General features: G+C 40.1%; 1 protein-coding gene across 1 annotated transcript in view; it reads left to right on the top strand.

Moving 5' to 3' along the window:
* The window catches only part of ABLIM2 (actin binding LIM protein family member 2), a 156,072-nt gene that overhangs the window by 62,627 nt on the left and 71,548 nt on the right, over positions 1-21,897 (top strand). Inside the window, exons 6-8 of the mRNA XM_065405740.1 lie at positions 8,763-8,850; positions 11,631-11,689; positions 16,242-16,319. Of these exons, the coding sequence (XP_065261812.1) occupies positions 8,763-8,850; positions 11,631-11,689; positions 16,242-16,319 (225 nt within the window). The remainder of the gene's footprint in view (positions 1-8,762; positions 8,851-11,630; positions 11,690-16,241; positions 16,320-21,897) is intronic.

Genomic DNA, 21,897 nt, shown 5'->3' with positions numbered 1-21,897 from the left:
GATTTCACCAAGCAAGTAACAAGTGTGAACTCCTCTAGCACTATAGCAGCCTAACCATGGAGTCACAGACAGTCCCCTAGGGTACTCCGATCTATCTTGCCACCCAGGCAAGCTTGTCTTTGTGATAGATTGTCCCTTACACAAAAATCACAAAAATATTCAAGTTGCTGCCAGTCCCCAAGGACCAGTTACATACCACAGGTCAGTTACACTTAGACCTCACACCAAAGACAATGCTTGTAGCCAATCCTATAATAAACTAACTAAAGATTTATTAACTAAGAAAAAATGAGTCATTTACAAGGTTAAAGCCGGTCAACAGACACACAAATGAGTTACAGTCTTAGATTCCAAAAGGAATAGAAACTGCTGTGATATGCAAGCTTTCTGTTTCCTTTAGAGCAAGCCCAAGCTAAGCAGCTTGGGGAGCCCTTGCTTATGCTAAGAAATATTGCCCTCTCCAAATTCCAAGCACCATAGTGATGCAGTTCATAAGAACATAAGAACATAACATAAGAACAGCCGTACCGGGTCAGACCAAAGGTCCATCTAGCCCAGTATCCTGTCTACCGACAGTGGCCAATCCCAGGTGCCCCAGAGGGAGTGGACCAACAGGCAATGATCAAGTGATCTCTCTCCTGCCATCCATCTCCATCCTCTGACAAACAGAGGCTAGGGACACCATTCCTTACCCATCCTGGCTAATAGCCATTAATGGACTTAACCACCATGAATTTATCCAGTTCTCTTTTAAACGCTGTTATAGTCCTAGCCTTCACAACCTCCTCAGGTAAGGAGTTCCACAAGTTGACTGTGCGCTGCGTGAAGAAGAACTTCCTTGTATTTGTTTTAAACCTGCTGCCTATTAATTTCATTTGGTGACCCCTAGTTCTCGTATTATGGGAATAAGTAAATAACTTTTCCTTGTCCACTTTCTCCACATCACTCATGATTTTATATACCTCTATCTTATCCCCCCTTAGTCTCCTCTTTTCCAAGCTGAAGAGTCCTAGCCTCTTTAATCTCTCCTCATATGGGACCCATTCCAAACCCCTAATCATTTTAGTTGCCCTTTTCTGAATGTTTTCTAGTGCCAATATATCTTTTTTTAGATGAGACCACATCTGTACGCAGTATTCGAGATGTGGGTGTACCATCGATTTATATAAGGGCAATAATATATTCTCAGGCTTATTCTCTATCCCCTTTTTAATGATCCCTAACATCCTGTTTGCTTTTTTGACCGCCTCTGCACACTGCGCGGACATCTTCAGAGAACTATCCACGATGACTCCAAGATCATTTTCCTGACTTGTAGCTAAATTAGCCCCCATCATATTGTATGTATAGTTGGGGTTATTTTTTCCAATGTGCATTACTTTACATTTATCCACATTAAATTTCATTTGCCATTTTGTTGCCCAATCACTTAGTTTTGTGAGATCTTTTTGAAGTTCATCACAGTCTGCTTTGGTCTTAACTATCTTGAGTAGTTTAGTATCATCTGCAAACTTTGCCACCTCACTGTTTACCCCTTTCTCCAGATCATTTATAAATAAGTTGAATAGTACTGGTCCGAGGACAGACCCTTGGGGAACACCACTAGTTACCCCTCTCCATTCTGAGAATTTACCATTAATTCCTACCCTTTGTTCCCGGTCTTTTAACCAGTTCTCAATCTGTGAAAGGACCTTCCCTTTTATCCCATGACAACTTACTTTACTTAAGAGCCTTTGGTGAGGGACCTTGTCAAAGGCTTTCTGGAAATCTAAGTACACTATGTCCACTGGATCCCCCTTGTCCACATGTTTGTTGACCCCTTCAAAGAACTCTAATAGATTAGTAAGACACGATTTCCCTTTACAGAAACCATGTTGACTATTGCTCAACAGTTTGTTTTTCTATGTGTCTGACAATTTTATTCTTAACTATTGTTTCGACTAATTTGCCCAGTACCGACGTTAGACTTACCAGTCTGTAATTGCCGGGATCACCTCTAGAGCCCTTTTTAAATATTGGCGTTACATTAGCTAACTTCCAGTCATTGGGTACAGAAGCCGATTTAAAGGACAGGTTACAAACCTTAGTTAATAGTTCCTTCTAGTCAGGAACTGTATCGCTGTACCAGGATTTTTATTCCCTTCCCTTAGACTTAAAACGAATGGGACAAGAGTTGGTGCCCATCTCCTCTTCATGGGTGCAGGGATAGGGGCAATCAGCTAAGCCTTTGTCCTTTGATGTCTGAAAATGGCTCATTCGTTTTCAGTGGGCCTTCTTGTGTGCAGGACCAGCACTTTACACTGATTAATGCTGCTTTCCTGTTTGGTGTGTTACACAGTTACAGAGGTTTACAGTGCAAACACTCAATATAACTTTATACCATGGGATACAGATGTTTATAAGTGAGATCAATATATGCAGCATTCTACAAGCATTTAATCAAATCTAAACACATTCTAACCAACTTAATATCAGTTTTAAAAATGCTAACACACAGGTGAGCTAGACTAGTTTCCAGCTATGCACTTGTCAGTGTTCAGTGAGGTCTATGGGCCTTGGTGTAATCTGGCAAAAGAAAGCAAATCAGAAAAGTGCTCCAGCAGAAGGTGATGAGATTCGTGGTGGTTCTTAATTCCTGTTGGAGTTAATTCCACAGCCTTTCACTAGCCCTGAGAAAGCTCTGCCTACTGCACATTTGAACTTTTTATATTTACAGTGAACAGTTCCTTTGTGCCTGAGGAGTGGAGTTGTTGACCATATTCCTCTTTAGGTGCTCTTTTAGGAATCCTGGGCCCCAACTATTGGCTGACTCAAAAATAAGAACCAAGACCTTGACTCTCTGTTCTATAAGAAGCCAGGGTAAAGCATGAAGGACGGGTTAGATGGGCTCATGGTAACCTGCGTTGCTGAGGGGAGACATTGCCATTCTACATGGCATATTGCCCTCAGTCTAGGAGGATTTTCCCTTAATAAATGCTAGTCCCACTTATTCCTGCATGTACAGGTTGCTGGAGTAGGATATTAGAGGGTCAAGCTCAAAAACAATAAGGGATTCACAAGAACAACAAATTGTCACTTACGCGCATTGCATGTGTGTTTGTTGTCACAATGTTGCCCATTTTATAAAATACAGTCTGGCAAACTAAGCTTCCAAACTGTAATGAAGAAACAGCCATATGGTTAGGAATTTGTTTGCCACATTAGACTCCCTCACATCAGTGCAACAAACCAAAAAAAAGGAAAATGACAAGGCCATCTTTTCAACTTAAGCTGATAATACACACACTTTACGTCTTAAGGTCACAAAATTTCCAGGTTCTGCTGGAACTGGTAGTCCAGCTTTGGTTCAAGATGTGGCATCTGTTGAGCAAAGTCTTTTTGAAGTAACCCTGCCTCTGCCTCAGTCTGCTCTTGGAGAAACTGGTGGTGCATTTTTGTTATCCCTTTTCTCTAATCAATAGGGCAATAGATTTACACTATAAACCCCAACTCCAGCAAGTACACTTTGATGTGTCATAAAAATACACAGTGATTTGAATCATTATGGGGCAGATTCCTGATTAATGTAACTTGTCATCGTTCCAACTAAATGGAGCTATGACAACTTACATCAGCTGAGTATCTGGCCCTATATCTCTATAAATGATTGCAAGGATTCTTATATCTGCTGAACAAATTATGATGGGCCAGATTCTGGGACACTTATTCTGCAACCACTTTAGTACATTATTCAGTGAGTATTTCCATCTGTTTCGGTGGGGCTACATAGAGAGAAACATTCTACTCAACGTGAGTAAGGGTGAATCTGGTCTGAAAAACAGACAGTGTTGTGTGAAAATATCTGTTGAATGCATTTTCTGTTTCTCAACCAGCTTTAATTTAAGTGCCTGTTACTGTGGTCTGTGAGCAGTGAGTGTTTAGAACTTTCCCTTTCTCTGCAGACTTTCTATATCCTTTCTGCATAGGTAGTACAGACAAATTGGCAGGTTATTAGCTGTACAGTTGCAAAGTCATACTTGAATAATGGTTGGTTAAAATTGTACATTTACCTCTTTTAACTAAAAGTACTCTGTCCTAACATAACACAGTTCAACAATAAAATGTATAAATACTTTCTACAAATCTAACTTCTCTTCATAATGTTTTGTGGAAAATTTAGGAGAATTGGTTGTAACAATCTATAACACTTTACTGAAAAGTATTCATAGATTTTTTTTCTTTTAAGGCCAGAAGAGATCATTAATTCTGACTGCCAAACACAGGCCTTAGAATTTCACCTATTATTTCCGTATCAAGACCATAACTTCAGGCTCAGCTATTGCTTGTCTTTTAGAAGGATATTCAGTCTTGATTTAAATACTTCAAGTAAAGGGGAATTTACCATATTCCATGCTAAAGTGTTCTAATGAGGGATTTAATGTTGATCAAAATAAAGGCCAAAACCCACCGTCAGTATTTTAAAATAATATTATACAAAAAGCTTTGGTTTCACTTAACCCCACAGACTTCATCAGAAACCCTATAAAGTATAATGGAGTTACACAGGTGTTAAAGAATCAGGCTCTTTGTCATCTTTTGGATCTGATTTTCTACTCTACTAATAATTAGGATGAAAAGAGAAGTCTCTTTGTAGAGCTACTAGTTAGAGTTTAGTTATTGTACATATAAGTGGTCTGAAATTATGAACGTAGGTTGTCTTTTTTTAATTTTTTGGAAGTCAATTCTAGTTTAATGGTGCTGCCAAGTTATCATTTCAGAACTTATTTAAACAGTTTCTTTGGGGAAAAAAGTCATTGAATTCCCCCAGATATTTTTAGCCAGGGTTTAAATTGTATCAGCTAGACCAAATCAATCAAATTTACTGAGATTTTGCTCTGCATTAGCATTTGCCCATATAATACCAACCTCCCAAGGGAAATGGTCCTCTTTTTTTTTTGCCTTTAAATCCCAACTTTAGGTTTTTCTGATTTAATTTCTGTGTCCATCTATGCTATTACCTATGGACACAAACAAGCAATATTAGACCTAAAGGCCTGATACTAAGTGCTGAGTGCCGTCAGTCCCTAGGGTTACAGAAGTCACTCAGCATTTTGCAAGATGGAGCACTAAAAAAGAAATAGAAGGTCTCATTAGTGCAGCTTTAGTGACCTCCATCGGCCAATTTATTATTGTATATTTGTGTATATACAAAGTTCTATTTTTTTGTTATAAAAAGTATAACATTAAAAGAAATAAAAATATCTGAACTGAAAAAAGCTCAACATCTATTATCAGATATTGTGATACAATACAGATGAAATAAAAGACAGAATTGACCTTTGTCTGTTCAATAGCTAAGTGATACATGTAATGTCAGTACCCTGCTTATATTAGTGTTTTCTCCAGATGACATTGTTCAACAAAAAGGCCTACCATCTGACAGTGCCATTGTCTTCTTTTACACCTGATTCATTCTATGGCTTTAATTGTCATTTTGCATCAGGAAACATATTTTTAAGGGCTGTTATTGCACCTCAGAGTTATAGTAACTCTCTTCTATAGACACAAGTCTCCCAAACATTTCAGTAGCACCTCCCTTATCAGTGTTGAAGTAATTCTCCCATATCCGCTGAAAGGATCCAAAGCATTCAGTAAATGGATTGTTTTCTTTCTTAGCACCAGTGTTACACATCTGTATGGCAATAGGTTTTCATGGGTTAAACAAGTCCTACATTAGCGAAGTGAAAAACAGAGACTCTTTAAACTTGAGTCAGACCCCAGTAGTGAGTAGTGAGAGAGCAACTACTGGACCAAGATTATGCTTTGTGGTGTAAACCTTTGCTGAACCCTTTGACTTTGTCAGTCATAAGTAATCAGGCAGATCCTCCACATAGTCACAGTTACATTTCTAACAGCATGCCATTATTACCATTGATTAATTACTATTGTCTGGGTGCTGACAGTTTGTTCATCGCTGCACAGAACAAAGACTTGCAGACCAAGTTCTATACGAACTTAGAGTTGTAGTACAGTACTGTAGAAACACTTTAACAGTAACAATACTTGACACTAATTGTATTAGTTTTTAACCACACTTTTCCAAGGAAACAGGATATGAAACACTTTACATAGAGCCAAATCGTGCACTCACTCCTAATTCAGACAAAACTTCTTCTGAACTCATACTTGACTCCAGTAGTGTTTTGCCTGAGTCAGGTCTAAAGTACTTGATGCATAATATTACATGTGGTCCATGGCAACACCTTTTTTTATGCTAGTAGTTCATTTGGTCAAAGGTGGTGAAATCTGGCCCCACTTAAATCAATGGGAGTTTTGACATTCATTTCACTGAGGCCAAGATTTTATACAAATAAGACCATAAGAATGGCCATACTGGGTCAGACCAATGGGACGCCTAGCCCGGTATCCTGTCGTCCGACAGTGGCCAGTGCAGATGCTTCAGAGGGAATCAACAGAAGAGGGAAATTGAGTGATCCATCCCCTGTTGTCCAGTGCCAGATTCTGTCAGTCATAGAATCATAGACTTTAAGGTCAGAAGGGACCATTATGATCATCTAGTCTGACCTCCTGCACAACGCAGGCTACAGAATCTCACCCACCCACTCCAGTATCAAACCTGTGTCTGAGCCATTGAAGTCCTCAAATCATGGTTTAAAGACTTCAAGGTGCAGAGAATCTTCCAGCAAGTTACCCACGCCCCCACGCTGCAGAGGAAGGCAACCAACCCCCAGGGCCTCTGCCAATCTGCCCTGGAGGAAAATTACTTCCCGACCCCAAATATGGCCATCAGCTAAACCCTGAGCATTTGGGCAAGACTCACCAGCCAGACACCCAGGAAAGAATTCTCTGTAGTAACTCAGATCCCACCCCATCTAACATCCCATCACAAGCCATTGGACATATTTACCGCTAATAGTCAAAGACCAATGTCATTATACCATCCCCTCCATAAGCTTATCAAGCATAGTCTTGAAGCCAGATATGTCTTTTGCCCCCACTACTCCCCTTGGAAGGCTGTTCCAGAACTTCACTCCTCTGATGGTTAGAAACCTTTGTCTAATTTCAAGTCTAAACTTCCTGATGGCCAGTTTATATCCATTTGTTCTTGTGTCCATATTGGTACTGAGCTTAAATAATTCCTCTCCCTCCCTGGTATTTATTTCTCTGATATATTTGTAGAGAGCAATCATATCTCCCCTCAGCCTTCTTTTGGTTAGGCTAAACAAGCCAAGCTCTTTGAGTCTCCTTTCATAAGACAGGTTTTCCATTCCTCGGATCATGCTAGTAGCCCTTCTCTGTACCTGTTCCAGTTTGAATTCATCCTTCTTAAACATTGGAGACCAGAACTGCACACAGTATTCCAGATGAGGTTTCACCAGTGCCTTGTATAACAGTACTAATGCCTCCTTATCTCTACTGGAAATACCTCGCCTGATGCATCCCAAGACCGCATTAGCTTTTTTCACAGCCATATCACATTGGCGGCTCATAGTCATCCTGTGATCAACCAATACTCCGAGGTCCTTCTCCTCCTCTGTTACTTCCAACTGATGCGTCCCCAGCTTATAACAATAATTCTTGTCAGAGGTTTAGGGACACTCAGAGCATGAGGTTGCATCCCTGACCACCTTGACTAATAGCCATTGATGGACCTGTCCTCCACAAACGTATCTAGTTCTTTTTTGAACTCAGTTACACTTCAGAACATCCCCTGGCATGGAGTTCCACAGGTTGATTGTTTATTGTATGAAGAAGTACTGTCTTTTGTTTGTTTTAACCCTGCTGACTATTAATTTCATTGGGTGACCCCTGGTTCTTGTGTTACATGAAGAGTGATAACATTTCTCTATTCACTTCTTCTATACTACTCATGATTTTATAGACCTCTATCATATACTTCTTTGGTCATCTCTTTTCTAAACTGAATAGTTCGGTCTTTTTAATATCCCCTCATATGTAAGCTGTTCCATATCCCGAATCATTTTGTTGCCATTCTCTGTACCTTTTCCAATTCTAAGATATCTTTTTTGAGATGGGGGTGACCAGAACTGCACATAGTATTCAAGGTGTGGATGGACCATGGATTTATATAGTGGAATTATGATAATTTCTATCTTATTATCTATCACTTTCCTGATGGTTTGTTACATTCTGTTAGCTTTTTTGTGAAGAGATTAACTGAGCAGATGGGGGAACAGTGGGGAGGGGGTTGGGGTGTGGGGTGCAAGAAGGGTTCGGAGTGCGGGCTCCGGCCCGGCGCCACTTACCTGGAGCAGCTCCGGGGTGGCAGCGGTGCACAGCGGGGCTAAGACAGGCTCCCTGCCTGCCCTGGCCCCACGCCGCACTGCTCCCAGAAGCATCTGGCACCATGTCCCTGTGGCCCCTTGGGGAGGGAGGGCAGAGGGCTCCATGCACTGCCCTCCCCTGCGGGTATCTCCCTTGAAGCTCCCATTGGCCGCAGCTTCCCGTTCCCTGCCAATAGGAACTGTGGGGGGCGGTGCCTGGAGGTGAAGGCAGCGCACGGAGCCCTCTGCCCTCCCTCACCCAGGGACCGCAGGGACATGGTGCCGGTCTCTTCCAGCAGCGGCGCAGAGCCCGCGGCGCCATGGGGTGGCAATCTACAATTTGAAAGAAAATAACATGTAATAAAATATTTTCTTCAAAAACTTAATATGACATCTGAAGGTGTAATCACTGAATAAGCTGCAGTGCTGTCTAGAGTTAGCATTATCCATAATAACCTTTTTTTTTTTTCCCAACAGGCCGGAGAAAAACATTATCACCCAGCTTGTGCACGATGTGTCAGATGCAGTCAGATGTTTACAGAAGGAGAAGAAATGTATCTACAAAGTAAACAAACAAGTTATTATTAGTATTGATCCTTAATGTATTTATTAAAACAATATCTGCATTTATAAGACAGCCACCTCTAGCATAAGCATCTGGGCACAGCCTCTCTTTCTTGGCAAAACAGAAAGAGAAACTAAATGGGCAGAGGGAACTAGCAAGTTGATGTACTAACCTAAGATTAATGTTTTTTACCCAGCTCTGTTCTATAACCTGCAAGTATCAGTAGTACACTTAAATCATTCTTTGTGTTCATTCTTTAAACAGAGAAAATTAGACACTACCTACATAAGATTTGCTGTTACGTTATTTAAAATCACTATTCTATTGTCACATTGATTTAGAGCAAATTATAGTAGTTCACTGAGTGCCAATGTGATCCATGACTCTACTCACTACAGAAGCCAGGGAATGTTGTGATTCCTTGGTTAATGGCAAGCCAGTTTGCTCAGCAGTAAGAGGAATCTGTGAAATCCAATAACAAATCAATGCTAAAACGAGTCTTGGAGATGATCCCAAGCCACAAATTTTGAATTTAGATTTCAAACACTCAGAAGTTCAGTTGTGTCTGGATTCAAGTTTTCAGTTTAATCCATTATAAAGATATTACAAGATGGACGTTTGCTAATTTTTGTTCTAAGTTCTGATTCAAACACTCCCAAAATTCAGTTTTGCTTTTGGACTCATCTTATTTTCTGCAGTTACTGATATATTCAGTATAGTTATTTGTATACTGCTTACCTCTAAATTCTGAACATACTGACGTTATGTTTGACTTTTCAGATTTTTCTTTGTTTTTGACTCTTAAGTTTCTGTGCTAATTTTCTCTTTCTCCCTCGCTTTCTCTTTGTTGCATATATGTTTATCTTATTTAAATTGTAATTTTCACCCCCATAGACACCCAGCCCTCCCTCTGAAAACGCCCTTCATGAAACAGCCCTGAACAGTTTTACCAGCTCCATTTCCTTAACCTGGAATACCACAAAAATACTTTCTCAACAATATTTCAATGATCTTCATGCCCAGAAACTCTGTGAAAGTCACATGATTGTAACAGCATTGCTGCCTATTGGTATTTGGAACATAAATATAAATCAACCCTGATATCTTGTTCCCAAATTATTAATTTAATGTAGCCAAATTTAGGTGAAATATTCCAGACCAACTGTGGTGCGTAGGAACACAAGATTGTCCTGTCTTGGAAACATCATTGACTTGGACTCTGCACATATATATATATATATATATATAGATAGATAGATAGATAGATAGATATATTTTTTACTATTATTGTGCTACTGTTTATAAAACAGAGGATTCTTCATAAGTAACACAGCAGCACTTCGTATTATCCTTATTTGAGATACTGAATTTGGCCTGTAGTCTATTTTCTTAAGGAAGCTCACTCATGCTGACATTTAATTGAAACATTTGCACCCTTTTGATGATGTATAGGTGATTTGTTGTTTTTGTATATATCAAGCAAATTGCTCTGGTTCAAATGGTCCATTCTCCTGTTCCCTGCAGATGAAGCTTTTCCATTTTTCTGTTTGATAATGTTATATGTTATATTGCTAGTTTAGTTATTGCTCAGAGGAAAGCCCACACACTTATTTAGCTAAAAGAAAAAGACCATAACAGTCTAGCATCTTGTGTTAACTTCATGAACATTGTTTTTAAATTTAAATTCTCAAGGTAGAACTATGCTCTTCTTTGAAGCTTGATTGCTAATGTGTTCCAAAGTAAGGCTACTTTGTGTTGTTTTTTTCTAATGTCTACTGTACCATAGCCCTCTGGTTTTAATGTATTATATTTCTAGGCTTGCTTCATTCTGTATTTGTTTCCTGTTCTCTTTGCCTTATACCTGTGATACTCAAACTGCAGCTTGCGAGCTGCAAGTGGCTGTTTAATGTGTCTCCTGCAGCTCTTTGCAACACATGATATTAAAACACTGTGTGATTTAATTATTAACCAATCAGGATGTTTTATTATTTTATTAATCAGTCCAAGTTATCAACTTGCACTAAATTAACTTGTTTGCTGTGAGAATATGTGTGTGTGTGTGTGTGTGTATGTATATATATATATATATATATATATATATATATATATAAACTAAATATGTCCCATCATACTGTTTAAATATTAATAGTACTATAGTAAATGAAACAATGAATTTACACTACTGTGGCTCTTTTGGGTAATGTTGATTGATAATTTGGCCTCTGAACCACTGAGGTCTGAGTATCACTGCCTTATACAATCTCCCTGAATTAATTTAGTGTGGTAGTATTTAACTTATGTCCCACTTATAAGTAGGGAATGCAAGATAAATGTTAATTTCATGAGCAATTAAGATAGCATGCCAGATTATCAGCTAATGTAAATCAGCATAAATCTATAGAACCATGGCATTTTACACCAGCTAAGAATCTAGACCAAAGTATGTACATTATTCCAAGGATAATGAGGGACATAAAGAGTTTTTTGTTTGTTTTGATGGGTAGGGGGTTGTTATAGCTTAAAGAGTTTTCAAAGAATTAAAAAAACAGCTAAGACTGTTTAATGATTTCTGAGTATCCCAAAGTTGTCATATTTTGACTTAGAAACCATGGGTGACATCCTAGCCCTGTTGAAGTTAACGGCAAAACTTGCACTGACTTCAGTGGGGCCAGGATTTCACCCCGGTTTCTATGATTACTGGAGATCAGTGTTCTGCCCTTCACGCTGAAAGCTGCATTTTACAGGACAGAATTCACCAGAGTGCTGGCTTTTATTTTCAGGTACTTCCATTTGGCATCCAGCCTGTAGACAGGCAGCCAAGACTGAAGAAAAAAGCAAGGTAAATGATGCATCTTTTAATCCAGTTTTAATGTGTTACGTTGTCTTACTATTCTACTGGCCACTGAGATTATTAACCACGGTAACTTTAACTGACAATACGGTTGGTGCAGTAGTAATTTAGAGTCTGTATTTTAGCTAGTCAGTGATTAAACCTATCCTTTAAGGAAATTCTTGGTCTGAAGTATATGAATAAACTCTGTCATTAGATTAGGATGTAATGAAAGATTAGTGCACCAGCAGCCTCTCTTTTTAGATGGCTATAAATAAAACGTCATTGGAATCCCACTATATTTTCCTTACATAAAAATCTCTTTGTAGCACCTTTTTTTGCTATTTTTAGAGCTGCCATACTTACTCAACCTAATTTAACCTCTGATATTAAATAAATACTAACTAAGATGATTTGTGTGGTGAAAGGGGATGATTTCTCTGTGTGTGTGTGTGTAGTGGAAAGAAAGAGGAGTTCTGGGAATCTTAATAATTACAAGGACAGTTGATGGATGAGCTGACACTGGAAAATGGAAAATTAATCAATAATTAGGGACATGGTCTGTCTCAACTAGTGGGACTGAGACACCACCGTCTTGCTTAATGGAGTGATGCCCAATGTAGGGTCTTTTGGATTGTTTTCTCTAGATGCATCAAGTGGTGGTCTTGTTTGAAAGAGCTTTGATTTGGCTTGAAAAAAGTTATATTCCAAATGCGTGGGACAGAATTCAGGGCAGCAACTATGAAAGGAGATGCTTACACATCTGGTGTGTTAGCAATTACATCTCTGACTGAAGTACAGCTTTGAAAAACATTATTTTCGGCTTCATCCTAAAAGATCACGGCCCCATGTATTGTACCCATGTATTTAGAAGGGGTAAATGATTGCTCTGATCCATCATTTTTGGAGAGCTCTGAACTCAAGTGAGTGTTTAAAATGTAAAGTAGCCAATTAACCTTTTGCCTCATAAATTTCAGTCAATAGCAAGTGATATTTCAGGATAGAAAACAAAAGAAAAAATATTTCCAAATTACCTTTTTTGACAACTGAGTATTTTAGTTGGTATAAGTGCTATTGATTCAGCATAACAGTATATCCTACATTTTCAGACTTGCACAGCATTTTACTCTCAATTCATTCAGAATTTGCTGGGCTAAAACGCCATGCAACATTTTGAAAATGTAGAGATGGATAAATTTAGGAATGGGATTATATGATGGGGGCGCCTGTGATAGCAGGGAACTGCACTTGCTTACACAGGATGTCATTCCAGTCATATGTTCCTATGTAGTTAACTAATTTTTCCTCTTTAAAAGAAGGACAGTAGACACTGTTGTGCTGGCCTGGTGCTAGCTGGGCTTCCCCCTAAGGCACAGAAAACACCCTCTTGGGACATTGTTTAAAGACTGACACATTAGCCACACATCTCTCAAGAGCTATGCAAGTGCCCCTAATCTTGAGCAGAGTGAAAGAGGCTCTCTATGCGTAAACCTTATAAAAGTCAGGGGGAGTTTTGCTTCAGTAAGAAATACAGAACCTGGCCAAAAAGCTGTTCAGCACTAATTATCTCTCATTTACTTTGCTTTTTGTTTTAATTTGCCTTTTTATATAAGAGAAACAAAAGAGAAGGATGGAATTTTATAAAGGGTAGTGGTGAATCGTTAGCACAGCTTGTGACGGTGACTGTGTGGGATGTGGCAATTGATTGACATTCTAGTAGATGAAGGAGAGCATCAGGGTGATAGTTTTAAAAGAATGGTTATTTTCTATGTACTGAGCATGACGAATGTATGAGAAGTAGGCAGAAAGAGTAGTCTCAGAGGGGTAGCCGTGTTAGTCTGTATCCACAGAAACAACGAGGAGTCTGGTGGCACCTTAAAGACTGACAGATTTATTGGGCATCAGCTTTCATGGGTAAAAAAACACTTCTTCAGATGCATCTGAAGAAAGAGTGGGTGGACGCATGCTCCAGGGCTTTAGAGATGAAGGAGTGGAGGGGAAAAGGTTGGGGAGAAACAGGTGGAGCTGAGGGATACTTTTGTCATCTAAGAGATATAAGAACAAGCTTGCAAGCAGACGGGAAGGAGCCAGAAGAAAAAGAAAAATTGCAAATAAGGAAGAGGAAGGATAAGAGTCATCACAGGAGGGGGCGGGGTTGAAGGCTGGTGGGTAGGCGAGTGGGCAGAATGCTGGAAGAAGGGACCAAAAAAGTCAAGCGTAGAGAGGAGCAGAAAGTAAAAGGTTATAATAGCATCGACTAAGAGGAGTGAGTTTTGGGGGAGAGAAGTGGAGGCTAAAAGTGACAAATCAGAGCTTGATAGAGAAGAGATTGCAAGAGAAGTAATGGACAATGCAGAGAGCAAGGGGAGCCTGTGTGAGCAGATATTGATCAGAGAGAGGGAAAATGGAGATGGGAGAGCACAGTATTGAGTAAAGAGCGGGTGACAGGAGTGACTGAATCAGCAAGTAGAATTAACAGCATTGGAAGGAAATCTACCGGGATTGCGCCTCAAAATGAGGAGCCAGAGGTTGCCTGCAAAAGAAGGTGCCTAGTTGAGTTTTATTACATATATTCAGCCCAATTTGTTGTGCTCTTAATTTAGTCACTAAAACAAGCAGATTTGCCTAAGTACACACAGACAGGGGCTTCATTCAGAGCTCACTGAAGTCAATCAGAGTCTGTCCATTTGACCTCAAAGGAATTTGGATCAGGCACCTGTTGCATGGTTAACTGCTTTTCCGATTAGAACTGAACTTTAAACTCTGCTGTATTGGAGCTTAAGCAAAAACCTAAAGGCAGTTGTGGTAAGAGGAGGCTGTTGAGAAACTTTCAAATACAGAATTGTACTGCCACTATTATAGGGTCTTCTATGTCACCACACTCTCCAAACATTATCTAATAATACTCTGCTTACATACTTGATTTTAGAGTCTTTTTAGCCATGCAATGGGAATACCCAGTGACGCACACCCTTGTGCTGATGTCCTGGTGAGACAGGGCTTTCAGTGTAAATTTAAAAAATAAGCAGGGGGATGAAACTTCTCTAAAGCATCTCATAGATCAGCCAGATATTCCAAAATAGATTGATTGTTTCTTTTTTATATAACTGTTTGTTTAGTGACCCATTACTCACACTGAATAGTGCCTCACTCAACAAGTTGTCCCAAAGTAATGGGACTACTTGTGGAATGAGGTACTACTTAGTGTGAGGAAAGATCTCACAATCTAGCTCTTAAGATGTATAAACAAACCATAGAAGCAGCAAAAATGCAATATTAACAATGACAATAGGAATGTATCACTATTTTTGTAGAGACACATTATATAGAGCCATCAAGTTTTTTCTGTTTGGTAAGGTAGTGTCATGTTCAAGAGCAAAGATTTATTGTAAAATTCTTAATCAAATTCTATAAATTATTTAGTCAGAGCCTTTTTGAAGACAACTATACTGAATGTCTCCTACAGACAACTGTGAAATTAGACCCATTCTGTGGTTGTACCTAGAAGGTAGAAGCTGCTATCAGTAATGAACAGGATAGCTAGGACAATAACTAGATCTGACAGCTTAACACTACTAATAATCCACTTGCAATCAAGCACAGGTTTCTCTATACAAGCAGAAAATATTTTATGAGGAGCTAATGTACATGGCTGAAGGATAATATAGGGAATAATTGTTATTTTCATTATTTTATCATTTAAACATGTGGATCTCACAAGTTGGTTTCGATTTGAATAACAACTGTCAAGAACATTCATTTCTTGTTGTTCTTGTGTCTCAGAGCCCTTTTTTTGTTTATAATTGATGCTACTTCTCACAATAAAGGAAATTACCAAAAACATTGCAGTAAAGTTCTGTCATGACTTAGATGACATTCTAAATGCAGTAACTAGTTTAAAAAACAACAACAGGTAATACATGCCATACTAAGATTGACATGAATATTAATCTGTTGTACTCAAAATAAGAGAGCAAAAGAGACAGGGGCCCAAATCCTCGAAGGCGGTTAGGCACTCAACCCCCATTAATTTCAATAGAAGTTAGAAATCTAAATACCTTACAGCATCTGGGCCTGAGTCTTTTTTGCAATCTGTCTGCTTTATTTGCAGTGCTCTAGGTGCTGTTTGCTGGCTACCGATTAATTACCTAGCACTATGAGACATTGTAAAAAACAAATATGAAAATTTGACAACATACACATAGGGACCCAAATTCTGCCCTCATGCACCCAAGTGATCCCAGTCTCAAAGCTGCTGTAACTGCACCAGCATTAGCAGCCCTCCGGGACCATTCTGGTAGCCCAGGATCACACCACTGGAGTTCATTCTGGTGAGGGGAAGGTAAATGGTATAATGCGATGGCTTACTGACCAGTGCAAAAATTAATTATTTGGATGCTTGACTAGTCCTCTTTGATGTATATGTTAGTTTTAGCTAGAGTAGAACATAGCATTTTCTTTTTAAGTGGCAAAGCTGAGCTTAAATGAAAGACTGTTTACACTCTTTCTTTCTTAGGAAGCCACGGATAAATTTCCTTCTGCTTTTTGTTTTCTGTCCTAGGAAACTAGAACTTCCTCTGAGAGTGTGATTTCCATTCCTGTTTCAAGTACATCAGGTTCTCCAAGCCGTGTGATCTATGTAAGTATCCCCTTCTACATGCCATAAGGCAGAAAGAAAGGTGTACCACTTTTTACTGTTAACTGTTGTTTAACATATTCTGTTATTGCACAGAAAGTTGAAATCATCAAAACCTCTTTATTTGTTGATTCTTGCAAATCAGAATTGACATTCTCCCATGAAATTGTTTGAATACCATAGTTAAAAATAACAAGTTGTTGGCAGTTTTATTCTTTTCCTTTGCTGTATATTTTTAGGTCTTAGATTACCACTTAGATTTAGATTGTACCAACCATCCTAAAGATATAAGGAACCAGAGGTTCCAACTGAGAGAGTAGCCATAATGAGTATTTAAAATAATTAAATAACTGTTGAAAAAGCTTCTATTTCTTAATTTTTCCAGCCCCTGGTGGGTGTTACTCTCAGTACCTGTTGTGACAGCCATCTGGAGATGATGTTCATAAGCACGTTCTCAAGGTCACAAAATGATCAAAGCAGCAAATATCAGCACAACTGGCACTCGCCAGGCCTGTGCCTCTGGGAACCCTGCAGGATTTCGCTTTCTAACCTGTCTGTCCCATGCAGTGTCCCTGAGGCACACAAGTCATGCTTACGGCACACTAGCAACCCCAGAGCGAATAGCTGCAAACAACAGGTTGCCAATTTATAACTTGACGTTTATTATACGGAGCGGAGGTGTCTGTACGTATCACACAGAGACCAACAGAGAGATGCCTTGGAGCCAAAGGCTGCTGTCTTTCCTGAGGTAAAATTTATATTCCTATGAATGGGAATTTTGCTTGACTAAAGCCTGAGTGAGGACAGTAGGGCTTGGCTCGTATAAAGGTGCCTGCCAGTATTTCCAGCTTGCCTTTCTGGCAGGAACTCCATAGAGCTGCAGACTGACATATTTTTGAAACATTTCCTGTAATAATGGCGTGGCCACAACCATCATCAGCACAGACATATTCACTGTGAATTGGGACTGTTCTCACCTAAGCATATTTTCCTTGACTAGATGGGAGATATTTCTCTACCCTTATGCCTTTCTCTTACTTTTTTACATTTTTCTATTTATTTATACATGTAGTGGCAAATAACTAGCTGTGGTACAGTACTTGCTTTCAAGCATTTTTCTTGAAGTGTATGATTACTTTAAGTATACTTCATGGGCTGCTAATAGTCAAGGACAAACCTCCATTTTCATTCTCTGTCAAAACTATGTTTTTCAAAGTGTCTCATTAAGTCAGTATCTGTGACATACCTACTTAGGGTGAGCTGGTACTTCAAAAGAAGTAAGCTTGCTGTGGCAGTCAGAGAAAAAGATTCCCATGGGGAATGCCACGTCTCTCATTTTCACGTGCATTAATTGTCAGTAAGCTCTGAGATTGTTTAACTCCCATTTAGATATCTGGGAAGAGAAAGGGAGGAGAATTCAAACCAGTTGTTATTCAATTTGAACATTATCTCGGGGCGTTCCCTGCACACTTCTTACAGTGGTGTGTAGAGTATATACACTGCATTTCTCCCTAGCACAGGTATAAATAGCAGTGCAGATGGTGAGGCATTGATTAGGCGAGTAGAGTAAAGACACTGAGAGTATGTACCCTACATGGCTCTTTACACACCCAAGCAGTGTCTCCCGCATCTACACTGCTGTTTTTAGCCGTGTAATGTCCCGCTGCTGGAGCCTTCCATTGTCATGTGTAGATTCATAGATTCTAGGACTGGAAGGGACCTCGAGAGGTCATCGAGTCCAGTCCCCTGCCCTCATGGCAGGACCAAATACTGTCTAGACCATCCCTGATAGACATTTATCTAACCTACTCTTAAATATCTCCAGAGATGGAGATTCCACAACCTCCCTAGGCAGTTTATTCCAGTGTTTAACCACCCTGACAGTTAGGAACTTTTTCCTAATGTCCAACCTAAACCTCCCTTGCTGCAGTTTAAGCCCATTGCTTCTTGTTCTATCCTTAGGCTAAGGTGAACAAGTTTTCTCCCTCCTCCTTATGACACCCTTTTAGATACCTGAAAACTGCTATCATGTCCCCTCTCAGTCGTCTCTTTTCCAAACTAAACAAACCCAATTCTTTCAGCCTTCCTTCATAGGTCATGTTCTCAAGACCTTTAATCATTCTTGTTGCTCTTCTCTGGACCCTCTCCAATTTCTCCACATCTTTCTTGAAATGCGGTGCCCAGAATTGGACACACTACTCCAGTTGAGGCCTAACCAGCGCAGAGTAGAGTGGAAGAATGACTTCTCGTGTCTTGCTCACAACACACCTGTTAATACATCCCAGAATCATGTTTGCTTTTTTTGCAACAGCATCACACTGTTGACTCATATTTAGCTTGTGGTCAACTATAACTCCTAGATCCCTTTCTGCCGTACTCCTTCCTAGACAGTCTCTTCCCATTCTGTATGTGTGAAACTGATTGTTCCTTCCTAAGTGGAGCACTTTACATTTGTCTTTGTTAAACTTCATCCTGTTTACCTCAGACCATTTCTCCAATTTGTCCAGATCATTTTGAATTATGACCCTGTCCTCCAAAGCAGTTGCAATCCCTCCCAGTTTGGTATCATCTGCAAACTTAATAAGCGTACTTTCTATGCCAATATCTAAGTCGTTAATGAAGATATTGAACAGAGCCGGTCCCAAAACAGACCCCTGCGGAACCCCACTTGTTATGCCTTTCCAGCAGGATTGGGTACCATTAATAACAACTCTCTGAGTACGGTTATCCAGCCAGTTATGCACCCACCTTATAGCCCCATATACTGTGAACACAGCCTGCTTCTCCCTGCAGCGTATAGCTACATGTACCATACACGCTGCCACCAGTAGTGTGCAGTATAGACATACCTTAAATGAATAATCTTTACCACTCTCATACTCCCTTCCAGCAAAGGATTTATCATGGCATGCATATATACTGCTTTACATGCAAAACTCAACTCAGCCTGAATGACAGAGCTGTGACCAGTACCTCTGTAATGTGTCAGAGCAGAAGGATGGAGCGAAAGAAAGAGTACAGAGAGAAGCTTGGGGGGTTAGGAGCTGTGAACTGATAATTCTCACACTTTTGAATGTGTCACATTAAAACAGAACAAGGACATGGGGATATATTATGGCTTTTGAGGTACAGTCCTTGAGGAGGTGCACATAGGCCATGCAGCAGTGGGAATCCCCAGACGTGTTCTAACTAAGACTGAATGCCCCTGGACTCCCTGTGCTACCTGTTAAAAGGATGCAACAAGCACCATCCCTTCCCTAAACACACATACTTCCCTTCCCCCTTTACTGACACTAAACTAGACTTCACTGGTTTCTTGCACTCTCAGAGGGCTCGATCAAGTGCTCACTGAAGTTAATGGGAATCTTTCCCTTAACTTCACTGGTCACAGGATTATGTCCAGAGTGAATTGCACTCTAGTGCAGAGGGTCCCACAGAGCACCCTGTGTACCACTTAAATACTGACTGACTTCTGCATTAATGTCTTTGGTGGAGCTTAAGTACAAAGTACATGCATTGGGGTGAATTTCACAGAGAGAGCATTAGGTCTGAGCTCTGCTCAGAGATACCTGGAAAGCTGCTTTCATGCTGCATAAGGCCTCAGCGTGTCAAACATTAGCATACTAGGAGTGGAAATCATAATACACAATTGTAAAATAACATATTCCAAAATAATTTTATATGAATCACTAAGTACTTCTGAACAGTGGGGATGATTTTTGAAAAACCTAATACTCTAGATCAGGGGTTGGCAACCTTTCAGAAGTGGGGTGCCAAGTCTTCATTTATTCACTGTAATTTAAGGTCTCGTATGCCAGTAATACATTTTAATGTTTTTAGAAGGTCTCTCTCTATAAGTCTATATTGTATAACTAAACTATTGTTGTATGTAAAGTAAATAATAGTGCAGCAAGGTGAGCAGGGCCGGCGGCTGGTATCCCAGGCCGGCAGCAGGCTGAGCGGGGCTGGTGGCCAGGACCCCAGCTGGCAGGGGGCTGGTGGCCGGAACCCCAGGCTGGCTGCAGGCTGAGTGGGGCCGGCAGCTGGGACCCCTTCCGTCCGCCGGCTCCTGCCAGCTGGGGTCCCGGCCGCCGGCCCCACTCAGCCCGCTGCCGGCCTGGGGTTCCATTCATCCAAAGGGGCCGGCGGCCAGAACCCCAGACCATCAGTGGGCTGAGTGGAGCCGGCGGACGGAACCCCGGCTGGCAGCAGAGTGCCACTAAAAATCGGCTTGCGTGTTGCCTTTGGCATGTGTGCCGCAGGTTGCTGACCCCTGCTCTAGACCATTAGTGAATCTTATTTATGTTGTATTTTAATATCTAAGCCTTTCTGCTTGAACCTGAGGTTTTTTCACAGAATTTTAAATATCACCCACACTGTTAGAATGGGTAAACATTTTGAACCGAATGATTGCAGAAAATAATGGAATGGTTTTAAAAGGTATAGAGAGCAGAGCTGGGCCAAGTTGTCTGTAACAAAATGTGTTTTCATCCACATTTCCTATATTTGGATGGGCAGCGTAGAAAGAATTATACTAAAATATAATTTTTTCCAATGAGGCTTGGTATCTTTTGGTTCGTAATCATGAATGAGGACTGGGTGAAATAGATAGTGAAGGAGGTAAAGGTGTGACGCAGCTGGAGTAGTGTGTTTAGGATCAGTTACTCATTGAGATTATCTGTTCTTCCTTCCGTAAAGCTATTTGTTTACCCCAGACTCTGGGGATATACTCACCAAAGAGAAGACCTGGAGTGGGGTGGGGGCGTTGAGAAGCAGCTAACAGTTGGAAGGGTTAGATTACCTGAGACAAAATATATTCTGTGTGAGTCGAAGCAGTGGGAAGAAATGTATTTTCTCTTGGAATTGTTTTAAGTGATTTTTAGGAGGAAGGTTGTTTTCCATTTTATCTGCGGTTTCTTCCTTTTGTGGATATTGTTCCTGGGATTTTGTTTTATACAGTGTTCCTGGAATTTTATAAGGTGTTTTGTATGTTTGCTCAAGTACAGAAATAAATTCTCCTTTTGTTCTGGGTTCTCCAGGGTGATGTTGCATACAGATAAGATGTACACAGAAAGAGAGAAATTGCTTACTTACATTGATCCACTTCAAAATCATGCTCCATCCAAACTGAGGCATAAGAGGGGTCATGGCAACCCACTCTGAGTTGTGTAGATACAGCTATGGAGTGTTGTGAAAGTCACAGGTTTTGTAAAGACTTATAGCCAGATTCTCAGCCCTCATGTAAACTGGCTTGGCTTCATTGGATTCCATGGAGCTACACCAATATTTACAGGCAAAGGATCTTAGTTTGGTGCCTTACAAAGATAAATCTTGATCTTGAAAAGAGCTCCATGGAGGTGGAGCCTAACTTCAGTTGCAGGGTAGGGATCGTACACGGTAATACAGTTTTACTGCAGATTAGTTATGCAGGAACTGTAGGATAGAATAAGCAGCTCTTTTGAATGGGAGAAATTACTGACTAGCAGCATTTCAGCATCTGGACAGGGGATAGTTATGTTGGAAATAAGTACATGTTTATTCATTACCATCTGTAATGGAAAAAGAATACAAACATTGCAAT

The sequence above is a fragment of the Emys orbicularis genome, chromosome 5, assembly GCF_028017835.1.
Source record: "Emys orbicularis isolate rEmyOrb1 chromosome 5, rEmyOrb1.hap1, whole genome shotgun sequence".
NCBI lineage: Eukaryota > Metazoa > Chordata > Testudines > Emydidae > Emys > Emys orbicularis.
Note: the sequence above shows the minus strand (reverse complement) of the source record. Positions and strands in the feature narration are given on the sequence as shown.